Raw genomic sequence first — 26641 nt, forward strand, 5'->3', positions numbered from 1 at the left:
CAAATGTGCCCGCCTGAATTGTGAAGATCGTTACAGAGAAATAATCAGCCCCAATTATCCCGCCAAATCCGACACTGAGATCACCAGATGAGACATTTATCCGAGAAATCTGAAGATTATTAAATAAATGTAAAACATTTTCATAGGTTCTCTTTTATTCCAACTGCCATGTCCTTAGAGCGAGAGAAGGAAAAACAAAAACAAGTGTATATATATATATATATATATATATATCCACTTGTTTTTGTTTTTCCTTCTCTCGCTCTCTTTCTCTGATATATATAATTTATACATATAGCAGATTGCACACATTTTGCTCGTCCTATATAGAGATCTGGAAATGTGACATTATTGGTAGAAATAGGTAATAATCATGACATATCAGACAAATATGTACAATTCATCAATAAAGACAAAGTTGTGCTTCTGATGAATTACATCCGTTGAGCAAAATATTGAAAATCTTCTAAATAAATTAAATTCTTTGCAGTGAAATACATGACTAGACCCACCCCTTATCCACATGTTTCCCATCAGGTCCGCACATCCTCACACCCAGGAAGGTGAGATGTCGGAGGCAATGTGCTACTTTATTTTCCTTTCGAAATAACGTTTTATAAATATGAACAATTGAAACTGCTGATTGTGTTCCTGTTATGAAGAGTTAAAGATTAATGTTCTCCGTGTAATCTCCAGATATGAATAGAAAAGCATTGAGAAGAAGGAATAAATTCATCTTCTGGAAATGTATTGCTGTTTCATTAATATATTTGATTACCACAGAATATTTAGGAGCCGTAAAAATAAATGAAATCTTCTATTTATGTATTTTGTATTGTAATGAATGTGTGTGACTCCGCCTCTTTCCCAAGAAGCTTTCCATCAGGTCCGCCCAGGCTGTATATAAGGAGGTGGCTGTGTGCGGTTTCTTTACTGTTTGTCTGAATAACGCAGATTTCCGAGATGTCTGGTCGCGGTAAAGGAGGGAAGGGTCTGGGGAAAGGAGGAGCTAAGCGGCACAGGAAGGTGCTCCGGGACAACATCCAGGGCATCACCAAACCCGCCATCCGACGTTTGGCCCGCAGAGGGGGTGTCAAGCGCATCTCCGGACTCATCTATGAGGAGACCCGCGGAGTGCTCAAAGTCTTCCTGGAGAATGTCATCCGCGATGCCGTCACCTACACCGAGCACGCCAAGAGGAAGACCGTCACCGCCATGGATGTCGTCTATGCTCTCAAACGCCAGGGGCGCACTCTCTACGGATTCGGAGGCTAAATCCTCATGAACACCTACCCACTTCCCCTACACAAAGGCCCTTCTCAGGGCCACCCACCTTCTCATACAAAGGGCTCACTATATATTTCTCCTGGCGTTATAATGTTTTAGTATGTGGGAAGTGAAGTTCTTTATAGCTAAACATACACTATACAATCCGATTGTACGATTTTAGATATACAGTAGATCTGTGTATAGATCGTCTTACAATATCGTTATCTCACTTTTATTATTTGTTGGGTAGGTTGTTCCAGCGATAAAAACCCTTTTCCTTAGTCAATAAAAATCGATTGGTTCTGTATGTGGCTCTCATCTCTTCTACATTTCTGTCACCTCTTTATAAAGAGCTGAAGGGGGCGGGGCCGCGACAATTTATACTGCGAACAAAATCAAATATTTGGAACCTAAACAGGAAACCGACCTGATTTCATTTCAGACATGAAACACATGTTTTGTAACATCATTGTTCATATTTCTCTGGCGGTGTCCTGAGTACTACCAGTCGCCTCACATGTCTTTATAGACCTATTCGGGGTGTGAAAATCTGTCACCGCTACATGTAGGAGAGAACAATAAATATCGCTCAGTGACATATTCATATATCAATTCTCGTATTGAGTTCTGCGATCTCATAGCACTGAGAGGATTGGAAATGAATTGACACAATCATAGGATTTGAATGAGCTAATTTTCCTGCTGCCATTCCCGATGCGTTATGGGCTACAGATCTAGAATCTTATTTTATACACATTGTTTGTTTTTGTTGTATCTTTCCAAAGTGTATTATCAGATAAAGTAACAATGTAAGCCGGGATATGGTGGTGGATATAACATTGAAACAATATTTCTAAGGGAGATCTCCCGTTACGTTGTGTTATGGGTTAAGAACTCTTCTATTGTATCTTCCCTGGTTGTGATTTCATATAAAGTTACAATGTAAGGCGGGAGATTGTGGCGGATCTGAAATTCTAACAATGCTTGTGAGTGCGGCGTAAATGTTTACTCAGCGCTGCCACCTAGTGGTCAGTCAGGGTATAACTTTGTGTGCAATACAAGGCGAAGAATAGAGGAATGTATACAGTCAGAATTTGGAGATGATCTCCGCAATGCATAGAGAACCCGGATGATAGAAGATAAACCGGAGACACCCAGAAACCTGTAGAAAGTCTGACTACAATGTATTTAAATAGCCCCAATTCCAATCCTGAATTTAATACAGATCTAAATCAGACAATTACCAATGTTAGAGATGACTCGGGGACACCCACCTTCCCATATAAAGAGAAATGTAAATGGTGCTTCCAATCGATGTAATATACTAGTCGGTACATGTAATAAGGTGTAACGAGATCATCCAGAATTCGATTCCCTCCACTCCATCTCTTGTGTTCTTTCTGCAGGAAAGGGGGTGAGAGATCCATGTGTGTTCTAATCACATTCCTAGTCTAACAAAGAAAGGGTTCAAGAAACGTCCAGAACTGGGATTGGCTCGGCTTCGATTTGAATGTTTAAATTTCCCGCCAGAGAAACAGAGCGATCAAAGCTCCGGATCTGACCAGGAAATAGATGAATGGACGATTTCTATACAATCATCATGTCTCTTACTGGGGGAATTAAATACTTTGTGACAAATAAGTATTACGAATATTTCCCTTTAGTACTCTATAGCGCTTACCCGGTATTTTTCATCTAGAACTATTTTACGATTCATGTCCAGCAGACATGTCCAACTTAATTGTTTGAATACAAAATATTATACCATCAAAATGTGTGGACATTCTAAATCCTGGCCACATACTATGCAATCTCCTCAAGATCACCCCTAAAAGTGCTAGAAACGTAAAACTCGGGGAGAAATGTATAGATAAATCTATAGACAGCCCTTTGTATGAGAAGGTGGGTGGCCCTGAGAAGGGCCTTTGTGTAGGGGAAGTGGGTAGGTGTTCATGAGGATTTAGCCTCCGAATCCGTAGAGAGTGCGCCCCTGGCGTTTGAGAGCATAGACGACATCCATGGCGGTGACAGTCTTCCTCTTGGCGTGCTCGGTGTAGGTGACGGCATCGCGGATGACATTCTCCAGGAAGACTTTGAGCACTCCGCGGGTCTCCTCATAGATGAGTCCGGAGATGCGCTTGACACCCCCTCTGCGGGCCAAACGTCGGATGGCGGGTTTGGTGATGCCCTGGATGTTGTCCCGGAGCACCTTCCTGTGCCGCTTAGCGCCTCCTTTCCCCAGACCCTTCCCTCCTTTACCGCGACCAGACATGATTACGCTTCTCTGATAGTACAAAGAACTGAGATTAGCCGACTGTCCACTCTCCTTTTATAGCGACTGTGCGGACCTGATAGAAACCATGCTGATAAAAGGCGGAGTCACACCAGTTCATTACACAGAATAGATGTGTTTTTTTTTTTTTTTTTTTTTCCCCATGTGTAACGCTGCTAAACATTCTGCTGTTCTGAAAAATATTAAGGCAACAGAAATTTTTCTAGAGAAGACAAATCTATTCTTCCTTCTCAATGGCTTTCTAGTTTTTTTTTTTAGAGATTACACCGAATATATATATATATATTACTCTGAAAAAGAAACATATATACGGGGATACCACAGCATACTAGTATTTCACATTCTCAGAACCTTATAAACCTCTGGCAGAGTGCGTGTTACAAAGTGGGAATTGATCTGATTCTTTCGTTCAGACGTGAAATATTTACTTTATTCATTAAATATAATAAAACAGCATCAGCCTATATCAAATAGCAAGTGTGCATTGATGGAACCAAAGATACACTTAAGATATTGGTTCCGTCAACGCACATTATTTAATATTGTTTGATACTTTTAGCGCTGCATTTTTGTGTGTTTTATTACACGTTTAAGAATTTGGTAGGTTTATAGAGAAGCTGCTTTTTAACCTAATGGTCATTAATATTGATTATTACTCACTTAAGATATATCGGATTTTACCAATTCATAAGCGCTTGATATAGTTGGAAAGGGCTCGATATCTATCTATATAGATATCCTTTTGTATGCATTCATTGTACATATTTATCGGTGTCATGGTTGATATGTATTTATTGTTATACATATTCTGGTTGGGATATGAGGACAATCTTTCACTGATAAATGTCTGAAAGCAACAAATAAATATCAGTCAGTGACATTTCATGATCAGATCTGTATGTGATCATGACTTAATTTCTCCATCATATAGAAAAGTAGAGATCTATAATAGAAGACATTTCTCTTTCATATTTTGTGTGAAGCAGTGATGAGATCCTGGATTCTGAGAACATACAGAAGTGTTTTCTCATGGTTGAGTAACAAACAGAATTATTTCCTAATCATTCCGGACTAATGCAAATTAGAGCGCATATTTCTCCGGTAAATGTCTCATCCGATCATCTCCTCGGTGTAGGTTTTGGCGGTATAAGAGGGATGAATATTTATCTGTAACGATCTACACAATTCAGGCGGGCAAATTTGAAAACCGAGCTGTGGGCGGTTCCTCCATCAGCCAGTGATTCTGTCTTTTTATGAGGACTCCATAGAAATGTATTCCGAGATCTGTTCTCATCCCGGAAAACACTTGTTCGGTAGACTTTCCATTCATCTCTATAGCAGGGCGGATTCTGTATTCTGATGTCAAACCAAAACAATTCGGAAATGATTATTTCCAACGTATTTCTTATTCTTGGTAAATAATTCCACTGAAATGAAGGGGACCAAGTTGATCAATGTTCCCGGAAGGGTCGGCTGAGTGGATCTGAGATGACTGTAACAGTCTATCGAATTCCTGAGATAAATTTCTACGACAGAATTAGAACGTTGAGCAAATCACAGTTGTTGGAGATTCCTTTAGATCTCTTTATTCTGGTGACTCTGAAGGAGATCTGTGTCGCTTCTCAGTCGGAAGTATTCTTGTTTAGCGTGTATGGAATTAAATCGAATCATCCGTCAGAACTAAAGGACGGAGAGCAATGAAGATCATTCCCTGTAATGACATCACTTTGTTCTATAAACTGCCATGAAATGAGAGAACATACAATCAGATCTCCCGATAACAATGTATGGGTGTCTTTATATGGAGGGGGTATAATAAGTCCGAATCTTCCTACTTTATTAGTCACTTGTAGAGAAGTGTTTAGAATACAACATGTTTGCTTTTTAGAGTGAATTGTGTACCTGAGAATAGGAAAAAAGAAAAACAATGTACATGTGTCGGGCTCTTTGTATGGAGAGGTGGGTGGCTCTTAGAAGAGCCTTTGTTTTGTTGGGTAATGGAGGGGAATGAAGCGATCGGGATTACTTGGATTTGGTGGCCTTGTGGCTCTCGGTCTTCTTGGGCAGCAGCACGGCCTGGATGTTGGGCAGGACTCCTCCTTGGGCAATGGTGACGCCGCCCAGCAGCTTGTTGAGCTCCTCGTCGTTGCGGACAGCCAGCTGGAGGTGACGGGGGATGATGCGGGTCTTCTTGTTGTCGCGGGCGGCGTTGCCGGCCAGCTCAAGGATCTCAGCCGTGAGATACTCGAGGACGGCGGCGAGATACACTGGAGCTCCGGCGCCGACCCGCTCGGCATAGTTACCCTTCCTGAGCAGACGGTGAACACGACCGACTGGGAACTGCAGACCAGCCCGGGATGAGCGTGTCTTGGCCTTAGCCCGAACCTTGCCTCCTTGTTTGCCGCGTCCTGACATTGTAAGTAGATGATTGGGTTACTCAATGGAGAATATCACCCCACAGATCACTCCCCTTCATTTATACACTCAGTGCTCCGACGTCACACGCTGCGATTGGTCACGTTTGAATCCAGCCAATAGCGTTAAGACTTGTCTCTAGACCAATCTGTAATAGAAGGTAGGAAACCATGACGTCACTCTCCATCACATGATTGAATCCTCCAATAGAAGAGTGAGGAGGGGTGTGGACTCATTTGCATAGGACGCCTATATAAGCAGCACACAAGGGCGGCTCCAGCACACTTTCTCTTCACAGAGCAAGAAACATATAGTTTATCCGAATCATGCCTGAACCAGCCAAGTCCGCCCCGGCGCCCAAGAAGGGCTCCAAGAAAGCCGTCACCAAGAGCCAGAAGAAGGACGGCAAGAAGCGGAGGAAGAGCAGGAAGGAGAGTTATGCCATCTACGTGTACAAGGTGCTCAAGCAGGTCCACCCCGACACCGGCATCTCCTCCAAGGCCATGGGCATCATGAACTCCTTTGTCAATGACATCTTCGAGCGCATCGCCGGAGAATCTTCCCGCCTGGCTCATTACAACAAGCGCCGCACCATCACCTCCCGGGAGATCCAGACCGCCGTCCGCCTCCTCCTGCCCGGAGAGCTGGCCAAGCACGCCGTCTCCGAGGGCACCAAGGCCGTCACCAAGTACACCAGCGCCAAGTAATCCCCCCATCATCATCCCAACACAAGACACAAAGGCTCTTCTAAGAGCCACCCACCATTTCCATCAATGAGCTCTCATCACATTGTATCAATTAGAGATTCTAAACATTGGTGAAAAATAAACTAATTGTATGATATCAATCATGTTTGTGTAATCTGACGGAGTTATACATTTGTGGATGTTTTAGAATAAATCCATCCGAATACCATCTATTCTTCCAGATTTCCTTTATTGAGGAATTCCAGGTTTTTTTTTTTTTGTTTTGCCCCGTTCTGTAGAATGGATAGCCGGAACATCTAATTTTTACATGAATATTGTCGGCTAGTGGGAACAAAAAACATCCAATATCTTCCCGTGTAAAAGGCTTGCATTTTATCACCACTAGGTGTCAGTGTTGGACAGGGAATACATGGGAGTTATTTTCCGAAACTAGATAGCGGATTTTTATAGTACACATTCTATAATATCTTTTCATTGTATACTTTTTGACCGATAAGTTTGTTTTCCGTTTTATAAATGATCTTAAACTTTTCACAAATCGTGTTAATTTTCGGAGACACATATACAGGGGGATGCTTACATATTAGGAATAGTTTAAGGATCATCTGCTCAGAATATTTACCAATACATCCCCTTGTGATGTATTTGTGTTATACAGCATCAACTTCCTTTATGGGAGTCCAAATATAATACATATACACACACAATCATCGACTCACCTTAAATCGGGGGAGAGACTGTCTGTGTCATCTAATTTACTGAAATATTGGGCACAAATGATCCATTCTCAATGTTTCTGATTCTTACACTGAGAAGGAGTCTCTAATCTTTGATTTTGAACATATTTCTTTACATTGCAAGCTCAATTAGTAGGGCCCTCGTATTCCGTTTGTATTGAGCTGCATTGTGATTGTACTGTCAGACTTTTTTTTTTTTTTATTGTAAAGAGCTGTGCAAATTGTTGGCGCTATATAAATCCTGTATAATAATGTAGTACACCAGCGCCAAGCAAATCCCCATCATCCGAACAGGACACACATGCTCTTCTTAGAGCCACCCGTGTACTACATATCAGAGCTGTCACCTCCTAATGTTGACATGATATCATGAGAATTATAGTTCAAATAATGTTTTTGGTGCATTGTTTGACAAATAAAACCTTAATGTACATTGATAGGATTGATAATGACATCTAGATGTCGCGCTGCGTCCATTCCCTCAAATCCCCCGGTAGGAGTTAGCGGCACACCGTTTAGAATGTTTACATGGGGAATAGATTGAAAGGGGAATGTAAATCCAGCAATAGGAGTTCATGGTGTAATCCTGATCCACATGGACCATCTAGAAATAATGATGCACCATCCCGGATCTGTCCGGAGCTGGGGGGAGACAACTCATTGTCTGCTCAGCGATCTGTCCCCTCCATGTTAGTACATCATTGTGCTGAATAGAACAAGCTGTACAAGTCACCTTTCTACCTGTTATTCACAAACCACGGAATTATCCGATCAGTGAGATCGGAGGAGGATTTTCTGTCTCAATTACTGTATTATGGAGATAATCAGTCCAATGTCAGAGCTCCTGATTCGTACACATTGTATGATGTGGAGGGAACTCCCAACCCCACACAAAGAAGGTAACTCTAACACAGTTAACGGGCAGATCTTGGCGGGCATTTTAAAAATGCCGCGTTTTTTAAGTAAACCAATCATGAAAAGGGGTGTGAGTTAGTTCTCCAATCAGAAGACAGTGATGTGTATAAATAGGCGCCGCACAGCCCGTATTCTATCACACTTGTGTTTCATCAGCCATGGCAAGAACCAAGCAGACCGCTCGTAAGTCCACCGGAGGGAAAGCTCCCCGCAAGCAGCTGGCTACCAAAGCCGCCCGCAAGAGCGCCCCGGCCACCGGCGGAGTCAAGAAGCCTCACCGCTACAGGCCCGGCACCGTCGCTCTCCGAGAGATCCGACGCTACCAGAAATCCACCGAGCTGCTCATCCGCAAGCTGCCCTTCCAGCGCCTCGTCCGAGAGATCGCCCAGGACTTCAAGACCGACCTGCGTTTCCAGAGCTCCGCCGTCATGGCTCTGCAGGAGGCCTCCGAGGCTTATCTCGTAGGACTCTTCGAGGATACCAACCTCTGCGCCATCCACGCCAAGAGGGTCACCATCATGCCCAAAGACATACAGCTGGCACGCCGCATCCGTGGAGAGAGGGCATAATCTACTCCGCCGACATCCTCATCACCCCCTCCGACACACAAAACAAAGGCTCTTCTCAGAGCCACCACATCCTCCTCACAAAGAGCTCCATACAATCTCCTCCCTACTACATCATACGAATACTTCCTCTACACCCCCCACCACATGTATTTAATTGTCCTCATTGTATTTTCTACTCACTTCATTTCTTATTCTAAGAGAATGTCTGTGTTAAGTAGAAATAGTGTTTGGAGGATCGCTCACATTACTTCATTCATCTCTAATATCTCTAAAACCATTTCAAAGTAACAATTCACACTTCTCTCTAAGAAGGAGATCTTTTCTCGCGCCGCTCTGTTCCCAACATACTACAATGTAACATAGGACAACAAAACAAGTTCCTAGAAAGATTCTGTTCATTTCTCTGTACTTCTCTCACCATTGCCAGGAGATCGGGGAAACATAACCTGTTCAAGATAAATACAAAGTCACCCCTCCCCCTCCTGTAAACAGATCCCGAGATCACCTATTTCTCAGCTCGGGTGTATAAATGATACAACTGACTAGTATTAAATCGCACACTCCATATTAATTTTTCTGCTGCATGAAGATATTTTTCTACCACAGGAATCTCTCCTCTGCTATTCTCCAATCTCCCCTCTCACACGCACAGGTGACATTGTTACACCTTCCCATCAGCACATCTTACACTCTCTTCACATTATCTACAGAAGACTATGATTGGCACCCTGTAGAGAGTTGTACATTTCTCATTCCAAGCATCAAATCATTTTTTTTTTTTATGTCAGCCAATCACCAGATAGTGATCAGTACTGTGAGTGCACAACACCATCCTCTGCCCCCCGAAATGTCATCGCTGTGCAGTTTGCAATTTGAAAATAGTCTGATCAGCCAATCACAGCCTCTTGTGGTTCCTGTGTTGGCGAATAAGACCATGTATGTCATTTTATGGGGAGCCGGGAGATAAAAATGCAATTCAAATGTGACATCGGGGCTGCTAATCATCTTCATATTTTTAGGAGAACATATGGAATTCTATGACAGCGAAGAGTCCCTTCGCTGTAATAGAAGTCCATAACACTATGTTTTTTTTTTTTGCTGATCATTCTAACATGCCCGATCAGTACAAGGATTCCCCTTATACCGATCACATGAAATATTGAAGATCCTGAACAACCATCTAGAAAGAGGAAGTGTGAATAATACCCCCCCCCCCAGATACCAGACAGTGGTCGGGGATCTCCAGGGCTCCAATCTTCACATGAAATGGATCGTTGCAGGGGCCCAGAAAACCTTTTATATCAGGAGGGATCTCTAGTAATCTTTGTGCGATTTATCATATCAAATCTGAGATTCTCTGCAAGGGACACATGTACAATGTGTGATGGGAACATGCGATCTCATCTAGACCGTGTGCAAAATCTATATGGCTCCTAGTGAGTGTAGGTAGGTATGTGCGGCTCTGTTAGGAGGAGGTGGGTGGCTCTGAGAAGAGCCTTTGTGTGGGGTGGAGATGAGGGGGGTGTCCGGCTACTGCTGCCTTTATCTCTTCTTCGGAGCGGCCCTCTTGGGCTTGGCTGCTGTCTTAGGCTTAGCCGCCTTCTTAGCCGGACTTTTGGCGGCTTTTTTCGGCTTGGCTGCAGCTTTGGGCTTTTTGGGGCTCTTTGTTGCCTTCTTGGCGGGAGCAGCTGCAGGCTTTGCCGGTTTCTTGGCGGCCTTCTTGGGGCTCTTGGCGACCTTCTTGGGGCTCTTGGCCGCTTTGCTGGGGGCTTTCTTCTTGGGGGACTTGGCCGGCTTCTTGGCTGCCGCAGGTTTCTTGGGGGACTTGGCCGCAGCCGATGGCTTCTTGTTGGCGATTTTCTTGGCCTTGTCGCCCTCTTGCTGCTTCTTGTTGATCTTGAAGGATCCGGAGGCGCCATGTCCTTTGACCTGGACGAGGCTCCCCTTAGTCACCAGCCCCCTGATGCCGGCCTTGAGGCGGCTGTTGTTCTTCTCCACATCGTATCCTCCGGCGGCCAGGACCTTCTTGAGGGCGGCCAGGGAGACCCCGCTGCGCTCTTTGGAAGCGGCCACTGCTTGGAGGAGGAGCTCGGACACGCTGGGACCGGACGGCTTCTTGCTACCTTTCTTGGCTCCTCCGGCTGCTGCTTTCTTAGCCGGCTTCTTCTTGGCGGCGGGCTCCGCTGGAGGAGCGGCGGCTGGGGCGCTTTCAGTCTCTGTCATGATTTTGCAAAAGTACAAATAGATACAATTGGTTGCGCCGCTCTGGCTTATATAAAGACGTTCTGCACTGCTATTGGTTGGTACAAAGCTTTAGTCTGTACTGCTATTGGTCGCACATACGACACGCCCACTGACTGTCACTCCTGAGTAGGTGAATCTTCTCTCTCTTGTTGTGTTTCCCGGGCAGAGAGAAAAACGATTTTATTCTGAAATTAAACAATGTCCTATCTTCATCGGGGACCCGATCTGCTCACTGGACTGTCACTTATCGGGGGTCACTTACAGCTACCGGGAGCTGCTGAGGAGGCTGAACACAGAGGCTGCAAACACAGCCATCCTCCTGAGTGTGTGTCCCATTCTTCCTCTTATCTTCTTTTCTACACAAATTCTACACAGAAAACAATCTTCTCACATCTCCCACTAGAATGATCTCCACATTAGATGAGTGGAGAGTGACCACCAGGAAACATTTCCCTCTAATACAGAACTCTGCTCATCTATAGCTGAGAAGAAGGAGCCTGGAACAAAAACGCCAGCCGGTGACATGAGATCCTTGTGTGATGTGATGGCAGAAATTGTTATACATACAAATGTCTCAGCTGATTACACAATTTCATGTTTGATGTTCTATATATTATTATCTGGTCACTATGATACATATATTGGTATCCAGATACGTTGAGTACGTTTATCGATCTGTGTTACTACACAGCTATATAGTCTACTCAGGTATCATGTTTGCTTTGTATCCTTCTATCTAGAATATAAGTGATAATTTCAGTAACAAGAACTTTGCTGAAAATCCTAAAATAGTGTAACTTGAGGTGAATCTTGATAGAAAATTTTGGCTATTTGTAGATTAGTGAGCGCCGAGCGGTGGATTTATTTTTAGACAATACAAAAAAAAAAAAAAAAAACACACAGAAACATACTCACCACAAACCTTATTTTATTTGAATGGTCATTTTTCAGGACAGGGTTTCAGATTTTGTTTATTTTTATTTTTTTTGGGTGGAGTCCTTGAATCTTTTTTTTTTCTAGTCTTCTCCCAAGCTATGTTCAAGAGAGTTAAGGCCAGGCATGGTCATCACCTACAGCCACTTCACCCTGAAAGCGTCTGATCTCGGAGGCTAAGTAGGGTCGTGCCTGGTTAGTACCTGGATGGGAGACCGCCTGGGAATACCAGGTGCTGTAGGCTTTTTTTTTTTTTTTTTGTGGTGGAGTACTTGAATCTTTTCTTCTAGTCTTTCTTCCAAGCTATCTTCAAGAGAGTTAAGGCCAGCCATGGTTTTCGGCTACGGCCACGTCACCTTGAAAGCGCCCGATCTTGACTGATTTTGGAGGCTAAGCAGGGTCGGGCCTGGTTAGTACCTGGATGGGAGACCACCTGGGAATACCAGGTGCTGTAGGCTTTTTTTGTTGTGGTGGAGTCCTTGAATCTCTTTTTTTTTCCCGAGTCTTTCTTCCATGCTATCTTCAAGAGAGTTAAGGACAGCCATGGTTATCGCCTACGGCCACATCACCTTGAAAGCGCCCGATTTCGTCTGATCTCGGAGGCTAAGCAAGGTCGGGCCTGTTTAGTACCTGGATGGGAGACCACCTGGGAATACCAGGTGCTATAGGCTTTTTTGTTTTGGTTGTTGTGGTGGAGTCCTTGAATCTCTTTTTTTCCCCAGTCTTTCTTCCATGCTATCTTCAAGAGAGTTAAGGACAGCCATGGTTATCGCCTACGGCCACATCACCCTGAAAGCGCCCGATCTCGTCTGATCTCGGAGGCTAAGCAGGGTCGGGCCTGGTTAGTACCTGGATGGGAGACCGCCTGGGAATACCAGGTGCTGTAGGCTTTTTTGTTTTGGTTGTTGTGGTGGAGTCCTTGAATCTCTTTTTTTCCCCAGTCTTTCTTCCATGCTATCTTCAAGAGAGTTAAGGACAGCCATGGTTATCGCCTACGGCCACATCACCCTGAAAGCGCCCGATCTCGTCTGATCTCGGAGGCTAAGCAAGGTCGGGCCTGGTTAGTACCTGGATGGGAGACCGCCTGGGAATACCAGGTGCTGTAGGCTTTTTTGTTTTGGTGGAGTCTTGAATCTCTTTTTTCCCCAGTCTTTCTTCCATGCTATCTTCAAGAGAGTTAAGGACAGCCATGGTTATCGCCTACGGCCACATCACCCTGAAAGCGCCCGATCTCGTCTGATCTCGGAGGCTAAGCAGGGTCGGGCCTGGTTAGTACCTGGATGGGAGACCGCCTGGGAATACCAGGTGCTGTAGGCTTTTTTGTTGTGGTGGAGTCCTTGAATCTCTTTTTTCCCCCAGTCTTTCTTCCATGCTATCTTCAAGAGAGTTAAGGACAGCCATGGTTATCGCCTACGGCCACATCACCCTGAAAGCGCCCGATCTCGTCTGATCTCGGAGGCTAAGCAGGGTCGGGCCTGGTTAGTACCTGGATGGGAGACCGCCTGGGAATACCAGGTGCTGTAGGCTTTTTTGTTTTGGTGGAGTCCTTGAATCTCTTTTTTTCCCAGTCTTTCTTCCATGCTATCTTCAAGAGAGTTAAGGACAGCCATGGTTATCGCCTACGGCCACATCACCCTGAAAGCGCCCGATCTCGTCTGATCTCGGAGGCTAAGCAGGGTCGGGCCTGGTTAGTACCTGGATGGGAGACCGCCTGGGAATACCAGGTGCTGTAGGCTTTTTTGTTTTGGTGGAGTCTTGAATCTCTTTTTTCCCCCAGTCTTTCTTCCATGCTATCTTCAAGAGAGTTAAGGACAGCCATGGTTATCGCCTACGGCCACATCACCCTGAAAGCGCCCGATCTCGTCTGATCTCGGAGGCTAAGCAGGGTCGGGCCTGGTTAGTACCTGGATGGGAGACCGCCTGGGAATACCAGGTGCTGTAGGCTTTTTTGTTTTGGTGGAGTCTTGAATCTCTTTTTTTCCCCCAGTCTTTCTTCCATGCTATCTTCAAGAGAGTTAAGGACAGCCATGGTTATCGCCTACGGCCACATCACCTTGAAAGCGCCCGATCTCGTCTGATCTCGGAGGCTAAGCAGGGTCGGGCCTGGTTAGTACCTGGATGGGAGACCGCCTGGGAATACCAGGTGCTGTAGGCTTTTTTGTTGGTGAGGTGGAGTCCTTGAATCTCTTTTTTTCCCCAGTCTTTCTTCCATGCTATCTTCAAGAGAGTTAAGGACAGCCATGGTTATCGCCTACGGCCACATCACCCTGAAAGCGCCCGATCTCGTCTGATCTCGGAGGCTAAGCAGGGTCGGGCCTGGTTAGTACCTGGATGGGAGACCGCCTGGGAATACCAGGTGCTGTAGGCTTTTTTTGTTGTGGTGGAGTCCTTGAATCTCTTTTTTTCCCCGAGTCTTTCTTCCATGCTATCTTCAAGAGAGTTAAGGACAGCCATGGTTATCGCCTACGGCCACATCACCCTGAAAGCGCCCGATCTCGTCTGATCTCGGAGGCTAAGCAGGGTCGGGCCTGGTTAGTACCTGGATGGGAGACCGCCTGGGAATACCAGGTGCTGTAGGCTTTTTTGTTGTGGTGGAGTCCTTGAATCTCTTTTTTCCCCCAGTCTTTCTTCCATGCTATCTTCAAGAGAGTTAAGGACAGCCATGGTTATCGCCTACGGCCACATCACCCTGAAAGCGCCCGATCTCGTCTGATCTCGGAGGCTAAGCAGGGTCGGGCCTGGTTAGTACCTGGATGGGAGACCGCCTGGGAATACCAGGTGCTGTAGGCTTTTTTGTTTTGGTGGAGTCTTGAATCTCTTTTTTCCCGAGTCTTTCTTCCATGCTATCTTCAAGAGAGTTAAGGACAGCCATGGTTATCGCCTACGGCCACATCACCCTGAAAGCGCCCGATCTCGTCTGATCTCGGAGGCTAAGCAGGGTCGGGCCTGGTTAGTACCTGGATGGGAGACCGCCTGGGAATACCAGGTGCTGTAGGCTTTTTTGTTTTGGTGGAGTCTTGAATCTCTTTTTTCCCCAGTCTTTCTTCCATGCTATCTTCAAGAGAGTTAAGGACAGCCATGGTTATCGCCTACGGCCACATCACCCTGAAAGCGCCCGATCTCGTCTGATCTCGGAGGCTAAGCAGGGTCGGGCCTGGTTAGTACCTGGATGGGAGACCGCCTGGGAATACCAGGTGCTGTAGGCTTTTTTTGTTTTGGTGGAGTCTTGAATCTCTTTTTTCCCCGAGTCTTTCTTCCATGCTATCTTCAAGAGAGTTAAGGACAGCCATGGTTATCGCCTACGGCCACATCACCCTGAAAGCGCCCGATCTCGTCTGATCTCGGAGGCTAAGCAGGGTCGGGCCTGGTTAGTACCTGGATGGGAGACCGCCTGGGAATACCAGGTGCTGTAGGCTTTTTTTGTTTGTGGTGGAGTCCTTGAATCTCTTTTTTCCCCGAGTCTTTCTTCCATGCTATCTTCAAGAGAGTTAAGGACAGCCATGGTTATCGCCTACGGCCACATCACCCTGAAAGCGCCCGATCTCGTCTGATCTCGGAGGCTAAGCAGGGTCGGGCCTGGTTAGTACCTGGATGGGAGACCGCCTGGGAATACCAGGTGCTGTAGGCTTTTTTTGTTTTGGTGGAGTCTTGAATCTCTTTTTTTCCCCAGTCTTTCTTCCATGCTATCTTCAAGAGAGTTAAGGACAGCCATGGTTATCGCCTACGGCCACATCACCCTGAAAGCGCCCGATCTCGTCTGATCTCGGAGGCTAAGCAGGGTCGGGCCTGGTTAGTACCTGGATGGGAGACCGCCTGGGAATACCAGGTGCTGTAGGCTTTTTTTGTTGGTGTGGTGGAGTCCTTGAATCTCTTTTTTTCCCCGAGTCTTTCTTCCATGCTATCTTCAAGAGAGTTAAGGACAGCCATGGTTATCGCCTACGGCCACATCACCTGAAAGCGCCCGATCTCGTCTGATCTCGGAGGCTAAGCAGGGTCGGGCCTGGTTAGTACCTGGATGGGAGACCGCCTGGGAATACCAGGTGCTGTAGGCTTTTTTTTTGTTGTGTGGTGGAGTCCTTGAATCTTTTTTTTCCCCAGTCTTTCTTCCATGCTATCTTCAAGAGAGTTAAGGACAGCCATGGTTATCGCCTACGGCCACATCACCCTGAAAGCGCCCGATCTCGTCTGATCTCGGAGGCTAAGCAGGGTCGGGCCTGGTTAGTACCTGGATGGGAGACCGCCTGGGAATACCAGGTGCTGTAGGCTTTTTTTTTAGTTGGTGTGGTGGAGTCCTTGAATCTTTTTTTTCCCCGAGTCTTTCTTCCATGCTATCTTCAAGAGAGTTAAGGACAGCCATGGTTATCGCCTACGGCCACATCACCCTGAAAGCGCCCGATCTCGTCTGATCTCGGAGGCTAAGCAGGGTCGGGCCTGGTTAGTACCTGGATGGGAGACCGCCTGGGAATACCAGGTGCTGTAGGCTTTTTTTTAGTTTGTGGTGGAGTCCTTGAATCTTTTTTTCCCCCGAGTCTTTCTTCCATGCTATCTTCAAGAGAGTTAAGGACAGCCATGGTTATCGCCTACGGCCACATCACCCTGAAAGCGCCCGATCTCGTCTGATCTCGGAGGCTAAGCAGGGTCGGGCCTGGTTAGTACCTGGATGGGAGACCACCTGGGAATACCAGGTGCTGTAGGCTTTTTTTTGTTGTGTGGTGGAGTCCTTGAATCTTTTTTTCCCCCGAGTCTTTCTTCCATGCTATCTTCAAGAGAGTTAAGGACAGCCATGGTTATCGCCTACGGCCACATCACCCTGAAAGCGCCCGATCTCGTCTGATCTCGGAGGCTAAGCAGGGTCGGGCCTGGTTAGTACCTGGATGGGAGACCGCCTGGGAATACCAGGTGCTGTAGGCTTTTCTTTAGTTGTGTGGTGGAGTCCTTGAATCTCTTTTTTCCCCCGAGTCTTTCTTCCATGCTATCTTCAAGAGAGTTAAGGACAGCCATGGTTATCGCCTACGGCCACATCACCCTGAAAGCGCCCGATCTCGTCTGATCTCGGAGGCTAAGCAGGGTCGGGCCTGGTTAGTACCTGGATGGGAGACCGCCTGGGAATACCAGGTGCTGTAGGCTTTTTTTTTAGTTGTGTGGTGGAGTCCTTGAATCTTTTTTTTCCCCGAGTCTTTCTTCCATGCTATCTTCAAGAGAGTTAAGGACAGCCATGGTTATCGCCTACGGCCACATCACCCTGAAAGCGCCCGATCTCGTCTGATCTCGGAGGCTAAGCAGGGTCGGGCCTGGTTAGTACCTGGATGGGAGACCGCCTGGGAATACCAGGTGCTGTAGGCTTTTTCTTTTTAGTTGGTGTGGTGGAGTCCTTGAATCTTTTTTTTCCCCCGAGTCTTTCTTCCATGCTATCTTCAAGAGAGTTAAGGACAGCCATGGTTATCGCCTACGGCCACATCACCCTGAAAGCGCCCGATCTCGTCTGATCTCGGAGGCTAAGCAGGGTCGGGCCTGGTTAGTACCTGGATGGGAGACCGCCTGGGAATACCAGGTGCTGTAGGCTTTTTTTTTTTAGTTGGTGTGGTGGAGTCCTTGAATCTTTTTTTCCCCCGAGTCTTTCTTCCATGCTATCTTCAAGAGAGTTAAGGACAGCCATGGTTATCGCCTACGGCCACATCACCCTGAAAGCGCCCGATCTCGTCTGATCTCGGAGGCTAAGCAGGGTCGGGCCTGGTTAGTACCTGGATGGGAGACCGCCTGGGAATACCAGGTGCTGTAGGCTTTTTTTTTAGTTGGTGTGGTGGAGTCCTTGAATCTTTTTTTTCCCCGAGTCTTTCTTCCATGCTATCTTCAAGAGAGTTAAGGACAGCCATGGTTATCGCCTACGGCCACATCACCCTGAAAGCGCCCGATCTCGTCTGATCTCGGAGGCTAAGCAGGGTCGGGCCTGGTTAGTACCTGGATGGGAGACCGCCTGGGAATACCAGGTGCTGTAGGCTTTTTTTTTTTAGTTGGTGTGGTGGAGTCCTTGAATCTTTTTTTCCCCCGAGTCTTTCTTCCATGCTATCTTCAAGAGAGTTAAGGACAGCCATGGTTATCGCCTACGGCCACATCACCCTGAAAGCGCCCGATCTCGTCTGATCTCGGAGGCTAAGCAGGGTCGGGCCTGGTTAGTACCTGGATGGGAGACCGCCTGGGAATACCAGGTGCTGTAGGCTTTTTTTTTTTAGTTGGTGTGGTGGAGTCCTTGAATCTTTTTTTCCCCCGAGTCTTTCTTCCATGCTATCTTCAAGAGAGTTAAGGACAGCCATGGTTATCGCCTACGGCCACATCACCCTGAAAGCGCCCGATCTCGTCTGATCTCGGAGGCTAAGCAGGGTCGGGCCTGGTTAGTACCTGGATGGGAGACCGCCTGGGAATACCAGGTGCTGTAGGCTTTTTTTTTTTAGTTGGTGTGGTGGAGTCCTTGAATCTTTTTTTTCCCCGAGTCTTTCTTCCATGCTATCTTCAAGAGAGTTAAGGACAGCCATGGTTATCGCCTACGGCCACATCACCCTGAAAGCGCCCGATCTCGTCTGATCTCGGAGGCTAAGCAGGGTCGGGCCTGGTTAGTACCTGGATGGGAGACCGCCTGGGAATACCAGGTGCTGTAGGCTTTTTTTTTTTAGTTGGTGTGGTGGAGTCCTTGAATCTTTTTTTCCCCGAGTCTTTCTTCCATGCTATCTTCAAGAGAGTTAAGGACAGCCATGGTTATCGCCTACGGCCACATCACCCTGAAAGCGCCCGATCTCGTCTGATCTCGGAGGCTAAGCAGGGTCGGGCCTGGTTAGTACCTGGATGGGAGACCGCCTGGGAATACCAGGTGCTGTAGGCTTTTTTTTTTTAGTTGGTGTGGTGGAGTCCTTGAATCTTTTTTTCCCCGAGTCTTTCTTCCATGCTATCTTCAAGAGAGTTAAGGACAGCCATGGTTATCGCCTACGGCCACATCACCCTGAAAGCGCCCGATCTCGTCTGATCTCGGAGGCTAAGCAGGGTCGGGCCTGGTTAGTACCTGGATGGGAGACCGCCTGGGAATACCAGGTGCTGTAGGCTTTTTTTTTTTAGTTGGTGTGGTGGAGTCCTTGAATCTTTTTTTTCCCCAGTCTTTCTTCCATGCTATCTTCAAGAGAGTTAAGGACAGCCATGGTTATCGCCTACGGCCACATCACCCTGAAAGCGCCCGATCTCGTCTGATCTCGGAGGCTAAGCAGGGTCGGGCCTGGTTAGTACCTGGATGGGAGACCGCCTGGGAATACCAGGTGCTGTAGGCTTTTTTTTTTAGTTGGTGTGGTGGAGTCCTTGAATCTTTTTTTTCCCCGAGTCTTTCTTCCATGCTATCTTCAAGAGAGTTAAGGACAGCCATGGTTATCGCCTACGGCCACATCACCCTGAAAGCGCCCGATCTCGTCTGATCTCGGAGGCTAAGCAGGGTCGGGCCTGGTTAGTACCTGGATGGGAGACCGCCTGGGAATACCAGGTGCTGTAGGCTTTTTTTTTTTAGTTGGTGTGGTGGAGTCCTTGAATCTTTTTTTTCCCCGAGTCTTTCTTCCATGCTATCTTCAAGAGAGTTAAGGACAGCCATGGTTATCGCCTACGGCCACATCACCCTGAAAGCGCCCGATCTCGTCTGATCTCGGAGGCTAAGCAGGGTCGGGCCTGGTTAGTACCTGGATGGGAGACCGCCTGGGAATACCAGGTGCTGTAGGCTTTTTTTTTTTAGTTGGTGTGGTGGAGTCCTTGAATCTTTTTTTTCCCCGAGTCTTTCTTCCATGCTATCTTCAAGAGAGTTAAGGACAGCCATGGTTATCGCCTACGGCCACATCACCCTGAAAGCGCCCGATCTCGTCTGATCTCGGAGGCTAAGCAGGGTCGGGCCTGGTTAGTACCTGGATGGGAGACCGCCTGGGAATACCAGGTGCTGTAGGCTTTTTTTTTTTAGTTGGTGTGGTGGAGTCCTTGAATCTTTTTTTCCCCCGAGTCTTTCTTCCATGCTATCTTCAAGAGAGTTAAGGACAGCCATGGTTATCGCCTACGGCCACATCACCCTGAAAGCGCCCGATCTCGTCTGATCTCGGAGGCTAAGCAGGGTCGGGCCTGGTTAGTACCTGGATGGGAGACCGCCTGGGAATACCAGGTGCTGTAGGCTTTTTTTTTTTAGTTGGTGTGGTGGAGTCCTTGAATCTTTTTTTCCCCCGAGTCTTTCTTCCATGCTATCTTCAAGAGAGTTAAGGACAGCCATGGTTATCGCCTACGGCCACATCACCCTGAAAGCGCCCGATCTCGTCTGATCTCGGAGGCTAAGCAGGGTCGGGCCTGGTTAGTACCTGGATGGGAGACCGCCTGGGAATACCAGGTGCTGTAGGCTTTTTTTTTTTTAGTTGGTGTGGTGGAGTCCTTGAATCTTTTTTTCCCCCGAGTCTTTCTTCCATGCTATCTTCAAGAGAGTTAAGGACAGCCATGGTTATCGCCTACGGCCACATCACCCTGAAAGCGCCCGATCTCGTCTGATCTCGGAGGCTAAGCAGGGTCGGGCCTGGTTAGTACCTGGATGGGAGACCGCCTGGGAATACCAGGTGCTGTAGGCTTTTTTTTTTTAGTTGGTGTGGTGGAGTCCTTGAATCTTTTTTTCCCCCGAGTCTTTCTTCCATGCTATCTTCAAGAGAGTTAAGGACAGCCATGGTTATCGCCTACGGCCACATCACCCTGAAAGCGCCCGATCTCGACTGATCTCGGAGGCTAAGCAGGGTCGGGCCTGGTTAGTACCTGGATGGGAGACCGCCTGGGAATACCAGGTGCTGTAGGCTTTTTCTTTTTAGTTGGTGTGGTGGAGTCCTTGAATCTTTTTTTTCCCCGAGTCTTTCTTCCATGCTATCTTCAAGAGAGTTAAGGACAGCCATGGTTATCGCCTACGGCCACATCACCCTGAAAGCGCCCGATCTCGTCTGATCTCGGAGGCTAAGCAGGGTCGGGCCTGGTTAGTACCTGGATGGGAGACCGCCTGGGAATACCAGGTGCTGTAGGCTTTTTTTTTTTAGTTGGTGTGGTGGAGTCCTTGAATCTTTTTTTTCCCCGAGTCTTTCTTCCATGCTATCTTCAAGAGAGTTAAGGACAGCCATGGTTATCGCCTACGGCCACATCACCCTGAAAGCGCCCGATCTCGTCTGATCTCGGAGGCTAAGCAGGGTCGGGCCTGGTTAGTACCTGGATGGGAGACCGCCTGGGAATACCAGGTGCTGTAGGCTTTTTTTTTTTAGTTGGTGTGGTGGAGTCCTTGAATCTTTTTTTTCCCCGAGTCTTTCTTCCATGCTATCTTCAAGGGAGTTAAGGACAGCCATGGTTATCGCCTACGGCCACATCACCCTGAAAGCGCCCGATCTCGTCTGATCTCGGAGGCTAAGCAGGGTCGGGCCTGGTTAGTACCTGGATGGGAGACCGCCTGGGAATACCAGGTGCTGTAGGCTTTTTTTTTTTAGTTGGTGTGGTGGAGTCCTTGAATCTTTTTTTTCCCCGAGTCTTTCTTCCATGCTATCTTCAAGAGAGTTAAGGACAGCCATGGTTATCGCCTACGGCCACATCACCCTGAAAGCGCCCGATCTCGTCTGATCTCGGAGGCTAAGCAGGGTCGGGCCTGGTTAGTACCTGGATGGGAGACCGCCTGGGAATACCAGGTGCTGTAGGCTTTTTTTTTTTAGTTGGTGTGGTGGAGTCCTTGAATCTTTTTTTTCCCCGAGTCTTTCTTCCATGCTATCTTCAAGAGAGTTAAGGACAGCCATGGTTATCGCCTACGGCCACATCACCCTGAAAGCGCCCGATCTCGTCTGATCTCGGAGGCTAAGCAGGGTCGGGCCTGGTTAGTACCTGGATGGGAGACCGCCTGGGAATACCAGGTGCTGTAGGCTTTTTTTTTTTAGTTGGTGTGGTGGAGTCCTTGAATCTTTTTTTTCCCCGAGTCTTTCTTCCATGCTATCTTCAAGAGAGTTAAGGACAGCCATGGTTATCGCCTACGGCCACATCACCCTGAAAGCGCCCGATCTCGTCTGATCTCGGAGGCTAAGCAGGGTCGGGCCTGGTTAGTACCTGGATGGGAGACCGCCTGGGAATACCAGGTGCTGTAGGCTTTTTTTTTTTAGTTGGTGTGGTGGAGTCCTTGAATCTTTTTTTTCCCCGAGTCTTTCTTCCATGCTATCTTCAAGAGAGTTAAGGACAGCCATGGTTATCGCCTACGGCCACATCACCCTGAAAGCGCCCGATCTCGTCTGATCTCGGAGGCTAAGCAGGGTCGGGCCTGGTTAGTACCTGGATGGGAGACCGCCTGGGAATACCAGGTGCTGTAGGCTTTTTTTTTTTAGTTGGTGTGGTGGAGTCCTTGAATCTTTTTTTTCCCCGAGTCTTTCTTCCATGCTATCTTCAAGAGAGTTAAGGACAGCCATGGTTATCGCCTACGGCCACATCACCCTGAAAGCGCCCGATCTCGTCTGATCTCGGAGGCTAAGCAGGGTCGGGCCTGGTTAGTACCTGGATGGGAGACCGCCTGGGAATACCAGGTGCTGTAGGCTTTTTTTTTTTAGTTGGTGTGGTGGAGTCCTTGAATCTTTTTTTTCCCCGAGTCTTTCTTCCATGCTATCTTCAAGAGAGTTAAGGACAGCCATGGTTATCGCCTACGGCCACATCACCCTGAAAGCGCCCGATCTCGTCTGATCTCGGAGGCTAAGCAGGGTCGGGCCTGGTTAGTACCTGGATGGGAGACCGCCTGGGAATACTAGGTGCTGTAGGCTTTTTTTTTTAGTTGGTGTGGTGGAGTCCTTGAATCTTTTTTTCCCCCGAGTCTTTCTTCCATGCTATCTTCAAGAGAGTTAAGGACAGCCATGGTTATCGCCTACGGCCACATCACCCTGAAAGCGCCCGATCTCGTCTGATCTCGGAGGCTAAGCAGGGTCGGGCCTGGTTAGTACCTGGATGGGAGACCGCCTGGGAATACCAGGTGCTGTAGGCTTTTTTTTTTTAGTTGGTGTGGTGGAGTCCTTGAATCTTTTTTTCCCCGAGTCTTTCTTCCATGCTATCTTCAAGAGAGTTAAGGACAGCCATGGTTATCGCCTACGGCCACATCACCCTGAAAGCGCCCGATCTCGTCTGATCTCGGAGGCTAAGCAGGGTCGGGCCTGGTTAGTACCTGGATGGGAGACCGCCTGGGAATACCAGGTGCTGTAGGCTTTTTTTTTTTAGTTGGTGTGGTGGAGTCCTTGAATCTTTTTTTCCCCCGAGTCTTTCTTCCATGCTATCTTCAAGAGAGTTAAGGACAGCCATGGTTATCGCCTACGGCCACATCACCCTGAAAGCGCCCGATCTCGTCTGATCTCGGAGGCTAAGCAGGGTCGGGCCTGGTTAGTACCTGGATGGGAGACCGCCTGGGAATACCAGGTGCTGTAGGCTTTTTTTTTTTAGTTGGTGTGGTGGAGTCCTTGAATCTTTTTTTTCCCCGAGTCTTTCTTCCATGCTATCTTCAAGAGAGTTAAGGACAGCCAAGGTTATCGCCTACGGCCACATCACCCTGAAAGAGCCCGATCTCGTCTGATCTCGGAGGCTAAGCAGGGTCGGGCCTGGTTAGTACCTGGATGGGAGACCGCCTGGGAATACCAGGTGCTGTAGGCTTTTTTTTTTTAGTTGGTGTGGTGGAGTCCTTAAATCTTTTTTTTCCCCGAGTCTTTCTTCCATGCTATCTTCAAGAGAGTTAAGGACAGCCATGGTTATCGCCTACGGCCACATCACCCTGAAAGCGCCCGATCTCGTCTGATCTCGGAGGCTAAGCAGGGTCGGGCCTGGTTAGTACCTGGATGGGAGACCGCCTGGGAATACCAGGTGCTGTAGGCTTTTTTTTTTTAGTTGGTGTGGTGGAGTCCTTGAATCTTTTTTTTCCCCGAGTCTTTCTTCCATGCTATCTTCAAGAGAGTTAAGGACAGCCATGGTTATCGCCTACGGCCACATCACCCTGAAAGCGCCCGATCTCGTCTGATCTCGGAGGCTAAGCAGGGTCGGGCCTGGTTAGTACCTGGATGGGAGACCGCCTGGGAATACCAGGTGCTGTAGGCTTTTTTTTTTTAGTTGGTGTGGTGGAGTCCTTGAATCTTTTTTTTCCCCGAGTCTTTCTTCCATGCTATCTTCAAGAGAGTTAAGGACAGCCATGGTTATCGCCTACGGCCACATCACCCTGAAAGCGCCCGATCTCGTCTGATCTCGGAGGCTAAGCAGGGTCGGGCCTGGTTAGTACCTGGATGGGAGACCGCCTGGGAATACCAGGTGCTGTAGGCTTTTTTTTTTTAGTTGGTGTGGTGGAGTCCTTGAATCTTTTTTTTCCCCGAGTCTTTCTTCCATGCTATCTTCAAGAGAGTTAAGGACAGCCATGGTTATCGCCTACGGCCACATCACCCTGAAAGCGCCCGATCTCGTCTGATCTCGGAGGCTAAGCAGGGTCGGGCCTGGTTAGTACCTGGATGGGAGACCGCCTGGGAATACCAGGTGCTGTAGGCTTTTTTTTTTTAGTTGGTGTGGTGGAGTCCTTGAATCTTTTTTTTCCCCGAGTCTTTCTTCCATGCTATCTTCAAGAGAGTTAAGGACAGCCATGGTTATCGCCTACGGCCACATCACCCTGAAAGCGCCCGATCTCGTCTGATCTCGGAGGCTAAGCAGGGTCGGGCCTGGTTAGTACCTGGATGGGAGACCGCCTGGGAATACCAGGTGCTGTAGGCTTTTTTTTTTTAGTTGGTGTGGTGGAGTCCTTGAATCTTTTTTTTCCCCGAGTCTTTCTTCCATGCTATCTTCAAGAGAGTTAAGGACAGCCATGGTTATCGCCTACGGCCACATCACCCTGAAAGCGCCCGATCTCGTCTGATCTCGGAGGCTAAGCAGGGTCGGGCCTGGTTAGTACCTGGATGGGAGACCGCCTGGGAATACCAGGTGCTGTAGGCTTTTTTTTTTTGGTTGGTGTGGTGGGGTCCTTGAATCTTTTTTTTCCCCAAGTCTTTCTTCCATGCTATCTTCAAGAGAGTTAAGGACAGCCATGGTTATCGCCTACGGCCACATCACCCTGAAAGCGCCCGATCTCGTCTGATCTCGGAGGCTAAGCAGGGTCGGGCCTGGTTAGTACCTGGATGGGAGACCGCCTGGGAATACCAGGTGCTGTAGGCTTTTTTTTTTTAGTTGGTGTGGTGGAGTCCTTGAATCTTTTTTTTCCCCGAGTCTTTCTTCCATGCTATCTTCAAGAGAGTTAAGGACAGCCATGGTTATCGCCTACGGCCACATCACCCTGAAAGCGCCCGATCTCGTCTGATCTCGGAGGCTAAGCAGGGTCGGGCCTGGTTAGTACCTGGATGGGAGACCGCCTGGGAATACCAGGTGCTGTAGGCTTTTTTTTTTTAGTTGGTGTGGTGGAGTCCTTGAATCTTTTTTTTCCCCGAGTCTTTCTTCCATGCTATCTTCAAGAGAGTTAAGGACAGCCATGGTTATCGCCTACGGCCACATCCCTCTGAAAGCGCCCGATCTCGTCTGATCTCGGAGGCTAAGCAGGGTCGGGCCTGGTTAGTACCTGGATGGGAGACCGCCTGGGAATACCAGGTGCTGTAGGCTTTTTTTTTTTAGTTGGTGTGGTGGAGTCCTTGAATCTTTTTTTTCCCCGAGTCTTTCTTCCATGCTATCTTCAAGAGAGTTAAGGACAGCCATGGTTATCGCCTACGGCCACATCACCCTGAAAGCGCCCGATCTCGTCTGATCTCGGAGGCTAAGCAGGGTCGGGCCTGGTTAGTACCTGGATGGGAGACCGCCTGGGAATACCAGGTGCTGTAGGCTTTTTTTTTTTAGTTGGTGTGGTGGAGTCCTTGAATCTTTTTTTTCCCCGAGTCTTTCTTCCATGCTATCTTCAAGAGAGTTAAGGACAGCCATGGTTATCGCCTACGGCCACATCACCCTGAAAGCGCCCGATCTCGTCTGATCTCGGAGGCTAAGCAGGGTCGTGCCTGGTTAGTACCTGGATGGGAGACCGCCTGGGAATACCAGGTGTTGTAGGCTTTTTTTTTTAGTTGGTGTGGTGGAGTCCTTGAATCTTTTTTTTCCCGAGTCTTTCTTACATGCTATCTTCAAGAGAGTTAAGGACAGCCATGGTTATCGCCTACGGCCACATCACCCTGAAAGCGCCCGATCTCGTCTGATCTCGGAGGCTAAGCAGGGTCGGGCCTGGTTAGTACCTGGATGGGAGACCGCCTGGGAATACCAGGTGCTGTAGGCTTTTTTTTTTTTAGTTGGTGTGGTGGAGTCCTTGAATCTTTTTTTTCCCGAGTTTTTCTTACATGCTATCTTCAAGAGAGTTAAGGACAGCCATGGTTATCGCCTACGGCCACATCACCCTGAAAGCGCCCGATCTCGTCTGATCTCGGAGGCTAAGCAGGGTCGGGCCTGGTTAGTACCTGGATGGGAGACCGCCTGGGAATACCAGGTGCTGTAGGCTTTTTTTTTTAGTTGGTGTGGTGGAGT

At 47.8% G+C, this 26641-nt stretch overlaps 6 protein-coding genes, 65 non-coding genes and 2 pseudogenes across 71 annotated transcripts in view; 70 read left to right on the forward strand and 3 right to left on the reverse strand.

Annotated features, from left to right (window-relative positions):
- Positions 1-919: 919 nt before the first annotated feature.
- On the forward strand, positions 920-1332 carry LOC120909218 (histone H4). Its single transcript, XM_040320941.1, has one exon. The coding sequence runs from the start codon at positions 964-966 to the stop codon at positions 1273-1275; it is 312 nt and encodes a 103-aa protein (XP_040176875.1). The 5' UTR covers positions 920-963; the 3' UTR covers positions 1276-1332.
- Positions 1333-3229: 1897 nt separating this feature from the next.
- On the reverse strand, positions 3230-3541 carry LOC120910456 (histone H4). Its single transcript, XM_040322212.1, has one exon. It carries the CDS (start codon positions 3539-3541, stop codon positions 3230-3232), a length of 312 nt encoding a protein of 103 aa, XP_040178146.1.
- A 1352-nt stretch (positions 3542-4893) lies between these two features.
- LOC120909212 (histone H2A type 1) lies at positions 4894-6035 on the reverse strand. Its single transcript, XM_040320934.1, has one exon. The coding sequence runs from the start codon at positions 5975-5977 to the stop codon at positions 5585-5587; it is 393 nt and encodes a 130-aa protein (XP_040176868.1). The 5' UTR covers positions 5978-6035; the 3' UTR covers positions 4894-5584.
- A 236-nt stretch (positions 6036-6271) lies between these two features.
- LOC120909217 (histone H2B 1.1) lies at positions 6272-6738 on the forward strand. The gene has a single exon (XM_040320940.1). It carries the CDS (start codon positions 6304-6306, stop codon positions 6682-6684), a length of 381 nt encoding a protein of 126 aa, XP_040176874.1. The 5' UTR covers positions 6272-6303; the 3' UTR covers positions 6685-6738.
- Positions 6739-8411: 1673 nt separating this feature from the next.
- LOC120910457 (histone H3-like centromeric protein hcp-3) overlaps positions 8412-26641 on the forward strand; it is a 38531-nt gene continuing 20301 nt past the window's right edge. The window contains exon 1 of the mRNA XM_040322214.1: positions 8412-8903. Within this exon, the coding sequence (XP_040178148.1) occupies positions 8495-8903 (409 nt within the window). The 5' untranslated portion in view covers positions 8412-8494. The remainder of the gene's footprint in view (positions 8904-26641) is intronic.
- On the reverse strand, positions 10382-11168 carry LOC120909210 (histone H1A-like). The gene has a single exon (XM_040320931.1). The coding sequence runs from the start codon at positions 11126-11128 to the stop codon at positions 10448-10450; it is 681 nt and encodes a 226-aa protein (XP_040176865.1). The 5' UTR covers positions 11129-11168; the 3' UTR covers positions 10382-10447.
- LOC120912433 lies at positions 12218-12326 on the forward strand (annotated as a pseudogene).
- LOC120912393 lies at positions 12422-12540 on the forward strand (annotated as a pseudogene).
- LOC120912201 lies at positions 12635-12753 on the forward strand. Its single transcript, XR_005742957.1, has one exon. It is a non-coding gene; the product is annotated as a 5S ribosomal RNA (ribosomal RNA).
- On the forward strand, positions 12854-12972 carry LOC120912684. Its single transcript, XR_005743213.1, has one exon. It is a non-coding gene; the product is annotated as a 5S ribosomal RNA (ribosomal RNA).
- On the forward strand, positions 13073-13191 carry LOC120911929. The gene has a single exon (XR_005742697.1). It is a non-coding gene; the product is annotated as a 5S ribosomal RNA (ribosomal RNA).
- LOC120912695 lies at positions 13281-13399 on the forward strand. The gene has a single exon (XR_005743224.1). It is a non-coding gene; the product is annotated as a 5S ribosomal RNA (ribosomal RNA).
- On the forward strand, positions 13491-13609 carry LOC120912706. Its single transcript, XR_005743235.1, has one exon. It is a non-coding gene; the product is annotated as a 5S ribosomal RNA (ribosomal RNA).
- On the forward strand, positions 13700-13818 carry LOC120912718. The gene has a single exon (XR_005743246.1). It is a non-coding gene; the product is annotated as a 5S ribosomal RNA (ribosomal RNA).
- On the forward strand, positions 13909-14027 carry LOC120912730. The gene has a single exon (XR_005743257.1). It is a non-coding gene; the product is annotated as a 5S ribosomal RNA (ribosomal RNA).
- Positions 14119-14237, forward strand: LOC120911052. Its single transcript, XR_005741847.1, has one exon. It is a non-coding gene; the product is annotated as a 5S ribosomal RNA (ribosomal RNA).
- Positions 14332-14450, forward strand: LOC120912741. The gene has a single exon (XR_005743268.1). It is a non-coding gene; the product is annotated as a 5S ribosomal RNA (ribosomal RNA).
- LOC120912752 lies at positions 14544-14662 on the forward strand. Its single transcript, XR_005743279.1, has one exon. It is a non-coding gene; the product is annotated as a 5S ribosomal RNA (ribosomal RNA).
- LOC120912764 lies at positions 14754-14872 on the forward strand. The gene has a single exon (XR_005743290.1). It is a non-coding gene; the product is annotated as a 5S ribosomal RNA (ribosomal RNA).
- On the forward strand, positions 14962-15080 carry LOC120912775. Its single transcript, XR_005743301.1, has one exon. It is a non-coding gene; the product is annotated as a 5S ribosomal RNA (ribosomal RNA).
- Positions 15170-15288, forward strand: LOC120912788. The gene has a single exon (XR_005743313.1). It is a non-coding gene; the product is annotated as a 5S ribosomal RNA (ribosomal RNA).
- On the forward strand, positions 15380-15498 carry LOC120912799. The gene has a single exon (XR_005743324.1). It is a non-coding gene; the product is annotated as a 5S ribosomal RNA (ribosomal RNA).
- LOC120912811 lies at positions 15592-15710 on the forward strand. Its single transcript, XR_005743335.1, has one exon. It is a non-coding gene; the product is annotated as a 5S ribosomal RNA (ribosomal RNA).
- On the forward strand, positions 15802-15920 carry LOC120912822. Its single transcript, XR_005743346.1, has one exon. It is a non-coding gene; the product is annotated as a 5S ribosomal RNA (ribosomal RNA).
- Positions 16017-16134, forward strand: LOC120912222. The gene has a single exon (XR_005742977.1). It is a non-coding gene; the product is annotated as a 5S ribosomal RNA (ribosomal RNA).
- On the forward strand, positions 16230-16348 carry LOC120912833. Its single transcript, XR_005743357.1, has one exon. It is a non-coding gene; the product is annotated as a 5S ribosomal RNA (ribosomal RNA).
- On the forward strand, positions 16447-16565 carry LOC120912845. The gene has a single exon (XR_005743368.1). It is a non-coding gene; the product is annotated as a 5S ribosomal RNA (ribosomal RNA).
- On the forward strand, positions 16661-16779 carry LOC120911283. Its single transcript, XR_005742070.1, has one exon. It is a non-coding gene; the product is annotated as a 5S ribosomal RNA (ribosomal RNA).
- Positions 16875-16993, forward strand: LOC120912857. The gene has a single exon (XR_005743379.1). It is a non-coding gene; the product is annotated as a 5S ribosomal RNA (ribosomal RNA).
- Positions 17091-17209, forward strand: LOC120912868. The gene has a single exon (XR_005743390.1). It is a non-coding gene; the product is annotated as a 5S ribosomal RNA (ribosomal RNA).
- On the forward strand, positions 17307-17425 carry LOC120912880. The gene has a single exon (XR_005743401.1). It is a non-coding gene; the product is annotated as a 5S ribosomal RNA (ribosomal RNA).
- LOC120912891 lies at positions 17527-17645 on the forward strand. The gene has a single exon (XR_005743412.1). It is a non-coding gene; the product is annotated as a 5S ribosomal RNA (ribosomal RNA).
- Positions 17746-17864, forward strand: LOC120912904. Its single transcript, XR_005743424.1, has one exon. It is a non-coding gene; the product is annotated as a 5S ribosomal RNA (ribosomal RNA).
- On the forward strand, positions 17963-18081 carry LOC120912915. Its single transcript, XR_005743435.1, has one exon. It is a non-coding gene; the product is annotated as a 5S ribosomal RNA (ribosomal RNA).
- On the forward strand, positions 18182-18300 carry LOC120912926. The gene has a single exon (XR_005743446.1). It is a non-coding gene; the product is annotated as a 5S ribosomal RNA (ribosomal RNA).
- On the forward strand, positions 18401-18519 carry LOC120912937. Its single transcript, XR_005743457.1, has one exon. It is a non-coding gene; the product is annotated as a 5S ribosomal RNA (ribosomal RNA).
- On the forward strand, positions 18620-18738 carry LOC120912949. Its single transcript, XR_005743469.1, has one exon. It is a non-coding gene; the product is annotated as a 5S ribosomal RNA (ribosomal RNA).
- LOC120910763 lies at positions 18838-18956 on the forward strand. Its single transcript, XR_005741570.1, has one exon. It is a non-coding gene; the product is annotated as a 5S ribosomal RNA (ribosomal RNA).
- Positions 19056-19174, forward strand: LOC120910774. Its single transcript, XR_005741581.1, has one exon. It is a non-coding gene; the product is annotated as a 5S ribosomal RNA (ribosomal RNA).
- Positions 19274-19392, forward strand: LOC120910785. The gene has a single exon (XR_005741592.1). It is a non-coding gene; the product is annotated as a 5S ribosomal RNA (ribosomal RNA).
- On the forward strand, positions 19492-19610 carry LOC120910796. Its single transcript, XR_005741603.1, has one exon. It is a non-coding gene; the product is annotated as a 5S ribosomal RNA (ribosomal RNA).
- LOC120910807 lies at positions 19711-19829 on the forward strand. Its single transcript, XR_005741614.1, has one exon. It is a non-coding gene; the product is annotated as a 5S ribosomal RNA (ribosomal RNA).
- Positions 19930-20048, forward strand: LOC120910819. The gene has a single exon (XR_005741626.1). It is a non-coding gene; the product is annotated as a 5S ribosomal RNA (ribosomal RNA).
- Positions 20149-20267, forward strand: LOC120910831. The gene has a single exon (XR_005741637.1). It is a non-coding gene; the product is annotated as a 5S ribosomal RNA (ribosomal RNA).
- On the forward strand, positions 20368-20486 carry LOC120910842. Its single transcript, XR_005741648.1, has one exon. It is a non-coding gene; the product is annotated as a 5S ribosomal RNA (ribosomal RNA).
- Positions 20588-20706, forward strand: LOC120910853. The gene has a single exon (XR_005741659.1). It is a non-coding gene; the product is annotated as a 5S ribosomal RNA (ribosomal RNA).
- LOC120911935 lies at positions 20807-20925 on the forward strand. The gene has a single exon (XR_005742702.1). It is a non-coding gene; the product is annotated as a 5S ribosomal RNA (ribosomal RNA).
- LOC120910864 lies at positions 21026-21144 on the forward strand. The gene has a single exon (XR_005741670.1). It is a non-coding gene; the product is annotated as a 5S ribosomal RNA (ribosomal RNA).
- Positions 21245-21363, forward strand: LOC120910876. Its single transcript, XR_005741681.1, has one exon. It is a non-coding gene; the product is annotated as a 5S ribosomal RNA (ribosomal RNA).
- Positions 21464-21582, forward strand: LOC120910888. Its single transcript, XR_005741692.1, has one exon. It is a non-coding gene; the product is annotated as a 5S ribosomal RNA (ribosomal RNA).
- Positions 21683-21801, forward strand: LOC120910899. Its single transcript, XR_005741703.1, has one exon. It is a non-coding gene; the product is annotated as a 5S ribosomal RNA (ribosomal RNA).
- Positions 21902-22020, forward strand: LOC120910911. Its single transcript, XR_005741714.1, has one exon. It is a non-coding gene; the product is annotated as a 5S ribosomal RNA (ribosomal RNA).
- Positions 22121-22239, forward strand: LOC120910923. The gene has a single exon (XR_005741725.1). It is a non-coding gene; the product is annotated as a 5S ribosomal RNA (ribosomal RNA).
- Positions 22340-22458, forward strand: LOC120910936. The gene has a single exon (XR_005741737.1). It is a non-coding gene; the product is annotated as a 5S ribosomal RNA (ribosomal RNA).
- Positions 22559-22677, forward strand: LOC120910947. The gene has a single exon (XR_005741748.1). It is a non-coding gene; the product is annotated as a 5S ribosomal RNA (ribosomal RNA).
- LOC120911886 lies at positions 22778-22896 on the forward strand. Its single transcript, XR_005742655.1, has one exon. It is a non-coding gene; the product is annotated as a 5S ribosomal RNA (ribosomal RNA).
- LOC120910959 lies at positions 22996-23114 on the forward strand. The gene has a single exon (XR_005741759.1). It is a non-coding gene; the product is annotated as a 5S ribosomal RNA (ribosomal RNA).
- LOC120910971 lies at positions 23214-23332 on the forward strand. Its single transcript, XR_005741770.1, has one exon. It is a non-coding gene; the product is annotated as a 5S ribosomal RNA (ribosomal RNA).
- LOC120910983 lies at positions 23433-23551 on the forward strand. The gene has a single exon (XR_005741781.1). It is a non-coding gene; the product is annotated as a 5S ribosomal RNA (ribosomal RNA).
- LOC120911967 lies at positions 23652-23770 on the forward strand. Its single transcript, XR_005742733.1, has one exon. It is a non-coding gene; the product is annotated as a 5S ribosomal RNA (ribosomal RNA).
- LOC120910994 lies at positions 23871-23989 on the forward strand. Its single transcript, XR_005741792.1, has one exon. It is a non-coding gene; the product is annotated as a 5S ribosomal RNA (ribosomal RNA).
- On the forward strand, positions 24090-24208 carry LOC120911006. The gene has a single exon (XR_005741803.1). It is a non-coding gene; the product is annotated as a 5S ribosomal RNA (ribosomal RNA).
- LOC120911017 lies at positions 24309-24427 on the forward strand. The gene has a single exon (XR_005741814.1). It is a non-coding gene; the product is annotated as a 5S ribosomal RNA (ribosomal RNA).
- Positions 24528-24646, forward strand: LOC120911028. The gene has a single exon (XR_005741825.1). It is a non-coding gene; the product is annotated as a 5S ribosomal RNA (ribosomal RNA).
- LOC120911039 lies at positions 24747-24865 on the forward strand. Its single transcript, XR_005741836.1, has one exon. It is a non-coding gene; the product is annotated as a 5S ribosomal RNA (ribosomal RNA).
- Positions 24966-25084, forward strand: LOC120911053. The gene has a single exon (XR_005741848.1). It is a non-coding gene; the product is annotated as a 5S ribosomal RNA (ribosomal RNA).
- On the forward strand, positions 25185-25303 carry LOC120911065. Its single transcript, XR_005741859.1, has one exon. It is a non-coding gene; the product is annotated as a 5S ribosomal RNA (ribosomal RNA).
- On the forward strand, positions 25404-25522 carry LOC120911077. The gene has a single exon (XR_005741871.1). It is a non-coding gene; the product is annotated as a 5S ribosomal RNA (ribosomal RNA).
- On the forward strand, positions 25623-25741 carry LOC120911930. The gene has a single exon (XR_005742698.1). It is a non-coding gene; the product is annotated as a 5S ribosomal RNA (ribosomal RNA).
- Positions 25842-25960, forward strand: LOC120911089. Its single transcript, XR_005741884.1, has one exon. It is a non-coding gene; the product is annotated as a 5S ribosomal RNA (ribosomal RNA).
- LOC120911947 lies at positions 26061-26179 on the forward strand. Its single transcript, XR_005742714.1, has one exon. It is a non-coding gene; the product is annotated as a 5S ribosomal RNA (ribosomal RNA).
- LOC120911101 lies at positions 26278-26396 on the forward strand. The gene has a single exon (XR_005741896.1). It is a non-coding gene; the product is annotated as a 5S ribosomal RNA (ribosomal RNA).
- LOC120911113 lies at positions 26497-26615 on the forward strand. The gene has a single exon (XR_005741908.1). It is a non-coding gene; the product is annotated as a 5S ribosomal RNA (ribosomal RNA).

Source organism: Rana temporaria, chromosome 8 (assembly GCF_905171775.1).
Source record: "Rana temporaria chromosome 8, aRanTem1.1, whole genome shotgun sequence".
Lineage (NCBI taxonomy): Eukaryota > Metazoa > Chordata > Amphibia > Anura > Ranidae > Rana > Rana temporaria.

Coding starts and splice junctions, on each gene's coding strand:
- LOC120909218 (XM_040320941.1), top strand. CDS start 964: ATGTCTGGTCGCGGTAAAGGAGGGAAGGGTCTGGGGAAAGGAGGAGCT.
- LOC120910456 (XM_040322212.1), bottom strand. CDS start 3,541: ATGTCTGGTCGCGGTAAAGGAGGGAAGGGTCTGGGGAAAGGAGGCGCT.
- LOC120909212 (XM_040320934.1), bottom strand. CDS start 5,977: ATGTCAGGACGCGGCAAACAAGGAGGCAAGGTTCGGGCTAAGGCCAAG.
- LOC120909217 (XM_040320940.1), top strand. CDS start 6,304: ATGCCTGAACCAGCCAAGTCCGCCCCGGCGCCCAAGAAGGGCTCCAAG.
- LOC120909210 (XM_040320931.1), bottom strand. CDS start 11,128: ATGACAGAGACTGAAAGCGCCCCAGCCGCCGCTCCTCCAGCGGAGCCC.